Below are 8,367 nucleotides of genomic sequence, written 5' to 3' on the forward strand. Positions count from 1 at the left end.
CCCAGAAAGGACGGATCAGGGACTGGTGCGCTCCGCTTCTCAAATATTGCGGTGTGATCGTGCCCTTTTGATGCGCCCCCGATCCGTCCCTCTTGTGGGGCAAAACCTCCCGTGTGACCGGGGCCTTTCTTTATTAATTGCTACTTTTTGATTGCTGTTCCTGTTTTTATGCTTTTATTGCTGTTGGAAGCTGTTTAGAACATTCTGTTTTACGCAGAGGCAGTACTGGCAGCCCCCCCCCCCCCACGTCTCACAGACAATCAGTTTTGGTCTGTATGATTGTCGGAGTGGTTTTTTTCTAAAAAAAAATCTCACCTCATTAAAACTCAGAATTTCTAAGCTTCCATAGCAAAAGTCCAGCAGGCCTTGTGAGCAGATGTCATATTAGAGTTGAGGACTCAAAGGCAGCTTTTGTGAGAAGTTTCCGTTTGGGTCCTGAGATTTTTCACTCCAGTTTCTCTTTTGGGGTCCAATGGACGGCTTGTGGCCAGTTCCTGCAATCAGGAAAAGAGCTCTAAGCTAATTTTCTGAGGAACTCGGGGGAGGAGAACGGGCAGCATGGTGTAGTTAGTGCTGAGCTGGAACTGGAGGAAAGGTAAAGGTAAAGGTTCCCTTGCTCGAAAGCCAGTCGAATCCGCCTCTAGGGTTGCGGTGCTCATCTCCGTCTCAAAGCCGAAGAGCCAGCGCTGTCCGAAGACGTTTCCGTGGTCATGTGGCCGGCATGACTAAACACCAAGGCGCACGGAACACTGTTACCTTCCCACCAAAGTGGTACCTATTTATCTACTTGCAATTTCTTGCTTTCGAACTGCTAGGTTGGCAGGAGCTGGAACTAGAGACGGGAGCTCACTCCGTCATGCGGCACCCGGGTCTCGAACTGCTGAACTACTTACCTTCCACAGCCTGCAGTTCAGCGTCTTAACCAGTTGAGCCACCGCAGCTCCTAGTTCAAACCCTAGTTCAAATTAGCCCATTCGGGTAGGGAAGCTTGCTCACTCTGTCTAGCCTGCCTTGCAGGATCGTTGTGAGGATGAAATTGAGTGAGGTTCTCGTATGCCACCCGCTGCTCCTTGGAGGAAGCATAAAAGATAGCAAATCATTTTTGTATGTTGCAGGAAATACAGAAAAAAAGAAAAGAAAGAAAAAGGAAAAGGAAAATTCCACCGAGCACTTAGCTTGACGTTTTTGCCTTCTTTCCAGGCCTGTGGTTCGGCTTGATCGTGTGCATCTCTTTGCAAGCGGCCTCTTTCTTGATCTTCGTCCTGCGCATGGACTGGAAGAAAGCTGCTGAAGAGGTGAGTCTTCAGGGCGTCTTCAGTGCCATGAGTTCTAGTCCCACTGCGCTGGCAGATGGGTTCTCATAGCTCTTAGTGGCGACCTTCAAGGGACCACCTCACTCTGGTTGTCCCTAAAAGAGGGCTGAGACATGTAGACCGCTTCCCTGTGAGACTAGAATCATAGAGTCATAGAATCATAGAGTTGGAAGGGACCTCCAGGGTCATCTAGTCCAACCCCCTGCACAAGGCAGGAAATTCACAAACACCTCCCCCTCCACACCCCCAGTGACCCCTGCTCCACGCCCAGAAGATGACCAAAAAGCCTCCAGGATCCCTGGCCAAACCGGCCTGGAGAAAAATGGCTTCCTGACCCCAAAGTGGCGACAGGCATTTCCCTGGGCGTGTAAGAAAGGGCCACGAGAACTAAGCACTGAGGCAACCCTTCCTGCCCTCCCTCCCTCCCATGATCTGCCTAAGACTAGGAGGGGGGAGCCCTTTGCTCATTCAGATCTCTCTCTCTCCATTCTGTTTTCTGGTGAATGAGCGTCAACTGATTTCAGCCTCCCTGGAGAAGCTGGGAGTGCTTCCTCGTAGAGGGGCAGGCACCCTGACCGGGGTGGTCCCGGTCAACCAATCTCGTCAGCTCTGGGAAGCTAAGCAGGGTCGGCCCTGGTTAGTATTTGGATGGGAGACTGCCGAGGAAGTCCAAGGTTGCTACGCAGAGGCAGGCAGTAGACAAACCACCTCTCAGTGTCTCTTGCCTTCAAAACCCTACAAGGTTGCTGTAAGTCGGCTCTGACTTGAAGGGGGGAAGAAAAGAGGGGCAGGCGGTGGCCGCCGCTTCCTCGGCTGGACAAGTCCAGGCAGGAGATCCACGCCCCCCCCCCCAGTCCAAAGCTCGCCAGGGGCCCTGCTCCCCGAGCAAACCTCCCTGACATCATCGCCTTTCTCCTGCTAGCCTCAAGACGGCAGGTTTCGCAAAGGCTCCTGAGTCATATAGTGTCGCTGTGCTGCTTCCTCTGGGACCCGTGGTTGTTGCAGCCAGCCTGCGGAGCAGCACAAACGGGCTGTCTTTCATTTCCACAGCCTCTTGGTTCTCATTGGTCGATCCGGGTGCCAGGCTGTGCACAATTGGCAGTCTTGCGCAGGGGGGGAAGGCTGGGCTTCCCCCCACACTGAGGTTTCGGAATCGGCCTCACGCCGGCACTAACGGACCTGTTGGACCGGGTGATGCTGCCCAGCCGGGGACTGCGCATACCGTTTGTCTTAAACAGCCGTTGGCATCCCACACGCTCTGCTCGTGGTATGTGCAGATCTCCCGGCTGTCGTTTGCCCGTCTCTGGGCGGGGCTCGGAGCATCACACGGGAACCGGAGCACTGGACTCTGCTGGGAGCCTTTCGACTTGGCCTCTCTTCTTCTGCAGTGGGAGATGGGAGAGAAAGCGGGGAGGATGAACACCCGCGGCGCCACTCTCCGGGACCCATTTTCCTTCCCATCTTCTCCTCGGAGGGGTGGCGAAGGGGGGGAAGGGAGCGCGTGCACGTGTGCACGCGCCCGTGTGGAGTTCTGGTTTCCTTCCGAGCTCGGCCACATCTAACATGAAAGAGGGAAGGCCAACGTGTTTTGAACACTGAGGGAGGGCTAGAAACTTGAAGTCCATATTTTAAGGATTTCGCTTCTGGGTCCCCGGTTAGAGATCCTGTGTCTGCAGCCACGGAGGACGCCCAAGAGGCTGGCTGGGATTGCCACAGGAATGACGGTACACATATAACCCATAATCATAATTCTACCATTATTCGCCAAAGAGGAGTCCAGCTCTCTTGGAATATGATGCGACTTTGCCCAACAGGGATGTTGTCTGGAATGTGGGCTTTGACGGTGCTTTCGGGCATCCTTCCAAGACTCTCTTCTCTCTCTCTGAAATCCTCTAGGCTCAGGTCCGAGCTGGGCTGGTAGCCCGGTTACAGACTGGCCGTGACGACGACGATGCAGCTAACAAGACAGTGTCCTTAGGTAGGTGTCTTGAACAGGGTGGAGATCGGTGAGAGGGGGTCCTTTCTGAATTTGTCTTCTGTTGACTGGGGGGGGGGGACAGGGGACTCTGCTCTGGAGACCTCCAGGGATCCTCCAGAATGTGTGGGGGTGGGGGTGGGGTGTGTGTCCGCAATGAGAAGATGAGGAAGGACTGCAGACCAGCTTCCCTGCAAGGTAGCTCACTCGTCACCGCCGATCCTCTCCCACGGTGCACAGCTGCAGGAGAGTTTGTTCTTGGCCACCCTTTCAGTTGGCCAGCTAATATTTCCCAGGATCCTCTGGGGGACTGTGGCAGACATGGGAAACCTCCTGGTAGATGTGGGAAATGCTCCCTGAAGGTTAGGCTGAAAAACACCGTAGTAAAGGAAGGCTGCCAAGGGAGCCCAGAAAGGCGCTAGGATCCCCGATTCAGAAGGAACCAAGTCCTTCTAAGGGCAGAATTTCCGGTTCCTTAGTTTATTTTTATTTATTTTTATTCATTTGTACCCTGCCTTTCTCCCCGATGGAGACCGAAAGCAGTTTACATCATTCTCCTCTATTTTTATCTTCACAACAACCCTGTGAGGATGGCTAGGCTGAGAGTGTGTGACTGGCCCAAGGTCACCCAGCGAGCTTCCATCGACCGAGTGGGGATTTGAACCCAGGTCTCCCAGATACTAGGGACTCAGAGGTTAAGATGCTGAGCTGCAGGCCAGAAGGTCTGTAGTTTGGCAGTTCGAGACCCAAGTGCCGCGTGACAGAATGAGCTCCCGTCTCTGGCCCCAGCTCCTGCCAACCTCGCAGTTCGAAAGCAAGAAATTGCAAGTAGATAAATAGGTACCACTTCAGTGGGAAGGTAACAGCGTTCCGTGCGCCTTGGCGTCTAGTCATGCCGGCCACGTGACCACGGAAACGTCTTCAGACAATGCTGGCTCTTCAGCTTGGAAACGGAATGAGCACCGCCCCCTAGAGTCGGATTCAACTGGCTTTCCAGCAAGGGAAACCTTTACCGTTTACCTCCCAGATACTAGCCCAACCCACTTAATTGCTACACTCCACTAGCTCTAGTGGGCAGCGTCCATGCAGAGATGATGCTCCATCTAGCTCTTGTTGCTGCTGCAGGTGCAGAGGCATTTGAGGTCAAGGTTGCCAAGTGCCCGGTATTGACCCAGACTGTCCAGTATTTTGCCTGAAAAAAACATAGGAGAAATACTAGACATTTAAACAGCGGTATTTTTTCAGTGTTTTTTCCCTGAACAGTCAGTGAAAACTGGCATCTCCAGTTAAAGGGACCAGTCAGACCCCGGAGAACCATGGAGAGGGGCCGTGGCTCGGGTGTAGAGCTTTTGCTTGGCATGCAGAAGGTCCCAGGTTCAATCCCCGGCATCTCCACTTGAAAGGACTGGGCAGTAGGGGATGTGCCTGAGACCCTGGAGAGCCACGGAGAGGGGCCGTGGCCTGGTGGTAGAGCATTTGCTTGGCATGCAGAAGGCCGCAGGTTCAATCCCCGGCACCTCCAGTTAGTAGGGGATGTGAAAGGCCTCATCCTGAGACCCTGGAAAGCCGCTGCCAGTCTGAGTAGACAAAACTGATCTGGAGGGACCAAAGGTCTCACTCAGTATCCAGGCAGCTTCGTGTGCTCCTGTGCCCTTGGTGACACCTGGGTGGCTTTCAGCTTGTGGATGCCCAAGTCGGAGAGGGACGCCCTCCCCTGTTTCTCCCTCCAGGCCTTCCGGGAGGCCAACAGGAGAGGCTGCAAGCAGGAACAGGATGGGTCTGGGGTTAGGTTAAGGGTTCCTCTCCTTGAATCTCCCAGGTTGTCTCAGCAAACGGCTCTCGTTTACCATCTGGGGCGCCCTGACCCGGAAGGCCCGTTGAGTCCCATCCAATGCTCCCTCTAAGCCATGGAGTCTTGTGAACAAAACTTCTGCTTTGTGAGCCACTAGCATTAAAGTTGTGAGCGAGCAATTTGGCTCCTGCATAAATTAGTTTGCTCTGGAGCCCCCCCTTCCTGAGTGGAGTCAAAAATGTGTGAGCCAGAGGCTAAAAAAACCTGTGAGCTAGCTCACACTAACTCAGCTTAGAGGGAACAGTGGATCAGATCCCGGAAGCGAAGCAGGGGCCGGCCCTGGTACGTCTTTGGATGGGGAGGCCGCCAAAGAAAGTCCAGGGTTGTGACGCAGAGGCAGGCAATGGCAAGCCACCTCTGTCTCCCTCTTCCCTAGAAAACCCCGGGAGACGACCACAAGTCGGCTGTGACTGAATGGCACTCGGCACGACACACATCCTCGGAGGCTGGCCCACCTCCGCCCCCGCTGGGATTAGTCAGGCAGGGGCAGTGACTCAGTTGCTGGAGCATCTGCTTGGCTTGCAGAAGGCCCCGGGTTCAAGCCTTTCGCTCTGGAAGCTCGGAGAGCAGGTCTTGGGGGAAGGCCGTTCTCAGCTGCCAGTCCACGCGGCATGCCAGCCACGTGAGCCTGTGGTTTGTCTCTTAGAAGCCAGCTTTGTATTCAGGGCCAGGCCCAGAGCTCAGCAAGAGAGCGCATACTTCACATGCCTTAACTCCAAAGTTCAGTTTCCTGCTGGAGAATTCCAGGCATCCGAGGCTGGGGAAACCCCCTCTCTGCCCGAGACCCTGGAGAGCTCCTGCTTGCTAGTTGGCGCCAGGGGGCTAAATGCCGGGGTGGGCTGGGGCAGGCTCTGCTGGGTTGCTGTTCCTGAGGGCCCCTAGCAGCCAAGAGCGAGTTGAACTAAGTGGACGCAGCAGTACGGACGCAGCTTTAACGTCCATGTCCACCAACTCTGTACTGATGGTTGAACATGATTTCGGGCAGCTTCATGTCTTTGTGTGTGTGTGTGTGTTCTGCAGTGGGTGTTTGCAGTGCCCTCAACGTATAATTTTTTCTCATGGGCCACTCACAAAAGAGAGACTGGTTTCTGTAGGTGGACCAAGGCAAGATACTATCCCCACAGCTTTAGACTGGATTGGACCCTTTGATTATGCAGAAAGCCAGTTTGGTGTAGTGGGGTTAAGGGCGCGGACTCTAATCTGGGAGAACCAGGTTTGATTCCCCACTCGTCCACACGCAGCCAGATGGGTGACCTTGGGTCAATCACAAGTTCTCTCAGAGCTGTTCTCTCAAGAGCAGTTTCTTCTCAGAGCTTCTCTCAGCCCCACCTACCTCACGGGGAGTCCGTTGGGAGAGGAAGGGGAAGAGATTGTAAGCCGTTCTGAGACGCCGAGTGGAGGGCGGGGTATGAATCCAATCTGTTCTCTTTTCCTTCTATCCCCGCTGCATAGCTAGCAGGTAGTGCGAGGTTCCCCAACTTGGTGCCCGCTGACACCCTTCCTGGGGCTTGCCAAGTGTTTTTATGAAGTAAGTGGGGTCAGGCAGGGCGTTTGCCCAGCAAGGTTTCTAACTGGCCACTGGAGATTTGATCGGCCGTGCAGATTTTCAGAAACGTTGGATTGGCAACAGCTGCCGCCACAGCAGAAGGATCTTCCCCATGTGACTGAGGGTAAACGGTGGCCACCATTTTGTGGCTGGCTCTACCTCCTGCGGCAGCCATTTTGTGACCAAACCGCATTCTGTCAGAATTCTACAGGTGCCCTCAGACTCAAAAAGGTTTGGGGAGCCCTGAGGTGGTGTGTACATAACTTGACTTTAACGGGGAGGTCTTTCCCTCAGTGTACCTCACAATGGAAGCGGAGGTTCCCAACGGCGAAGCGGTGAGCGAGGTGGCTCATGGGAGCACGAACCAGCCACAGCAGCAGCTCATTGAGGCCGAGGAGCCCCCACCGTGCGACGTTTCCCCGTCCAGGGACATCCTTTCTGCGAAAGAGCTCTTCTTCCGACGGGGGCAGGCTCTGGCAGTAGCCGTGGTGATCCTGGTAGTGGGTGTTCTGATCCGACTAGCTGAAAAATGGGTAGCTGCGCGGACAACTGGAAGTAGGGAATCCTTAAACCAAAAAAGGAGGGGATGACAGAGACGTCCGGAGCGTAATTGGGGAGGTGTGTGAAGAGCCACGTTTTCCTTTGGAGGCGAGTGGCAGCAGCTCACGTGGTCCAAAGAGCTGTCCCTCGCCGGACTGGATCACCACAGAAGGTTTCTTTGGCTAGAGGTGGAGATGGGACAATGCGTCTCGAAACGCACTTCGTCAAAAGAGTCACCAACTTTAGAAACGGTGACGCAGCGGGCCTGGAGGCAACTCGGACGTCTGCAGCTCAGGGGTGCGAGGACTTTCGCCCCTCTGGTTTCCTGGAAATGCTTGGGCAGTTGAAAGCCCATTGGCGGTTTCCATTTAAAAAAAGACTTACCTTCTTCCTCATAGCACAAAATGCCTTTTATTATGTTCCCCTCTTCGGTTCCTTTTATATTTCAAGATGGGGGCCTCGTTGCGTTTTTAAAACGCCAAACTTGTTTTTACCGATTTTTGTGCCTACCGTTCAGTTTCCCTCGGCAACTTCCAAGTGGCAACTGGAATCCTATGTTTTGTGGGCTTGTTTAAAAAAAAAAAGAAAGAAATCCCATGTTTTGGTATGATTCGGGGGTTTTACAAATAAAATTGTTTCCACGTACTTAATTGGTTGCCGGTCTCCGTGATCGTATTATCAGTTCCAGACTTAGGGTTATATTATAGTGCATGTCTCTGTATTTTTCTGCTTGTAGGGAGAAGAAATAATTCTTCTGTCAAGGCCACAAGAAATATTAAAAACACAGAGCTGGTACCATCTCATAAAACAAATGTACTAAACAATGGAATGTGTGAATGCCTCTGGGCGGGTTTGGGCAAAGCAAACTTGGCAGGGCTGATGTCTCCAGTGGCTGATAAATCTGAGCCACTGTGTTGGCTGGTTGTGAATTCAGCATGTATGTGTGGATTACTGTGTGATGCATGATTTTCGCGGGCACAAGGGGTGTCGGGATAGTGCGGCACAATAAGGTGCAGAGTGTCCCTTTCTGCCCACTGTGGTTCTTGATAGGAAGGTGGCAGGCCTGGAGCACTGACTCTTCCAGAGCTGCAACAGGTGCTGTTGAAGGTTCTTATGATCCCAAAGTGTACCCATCTGTAGC

The 8,367-nt window shown here is 53.5% G+C and overlaps 1 protein-coding gene across 1 annotated transcript in view; it reads left to right on the forward strand.

Moving 5' to 3' along the window:
- The window catches only part of LOC107124025 (multidrug and toxin extrusion protein 2-like), a gene marked incomplete at its 5' end in the record, with an annotated part of 27,064 nt that extends 19,201 nt beyond the window's left edge, over positions 1-7,863 (forward strand). The window contains 3 exons of the mRNA XM_015427410.1: positions 1,201-1,295; positions 3,210-3,291; positions 6,981-7,863. Of these exons, the coding sequence (XP_015282896.1) occupies positions 1,201-1,295; positions 3,210-3,291; positions 6,981-7,276 (473 nt within the window). The remainder of the gene's footprint in view (positions 1-1,200; positions 1,296-3,209; positions 3,292-6,980) is intronic.
- Between the last annotated feature and the right edge of the window lie 504 nt (positions 7,864-8,367).

This window comes from Gekko japonicus, unplaced genomic scaffold, assembly GCF_001447785.1.
Source record: "Gekko japonicus isolate JY-2015 unplaced genomic scaffold, Gekko_japonicus_V1.1 scaffold2353, whole genome shotgun sequence".
In the NCBI taxonomy this organism is placed as follows: domain Eukaryota; kingdom Metazoa; phylum Chordata; class Lepidosauria; order Squamata; family Gekkonidae; genus Gekko; species Gekko japonicus.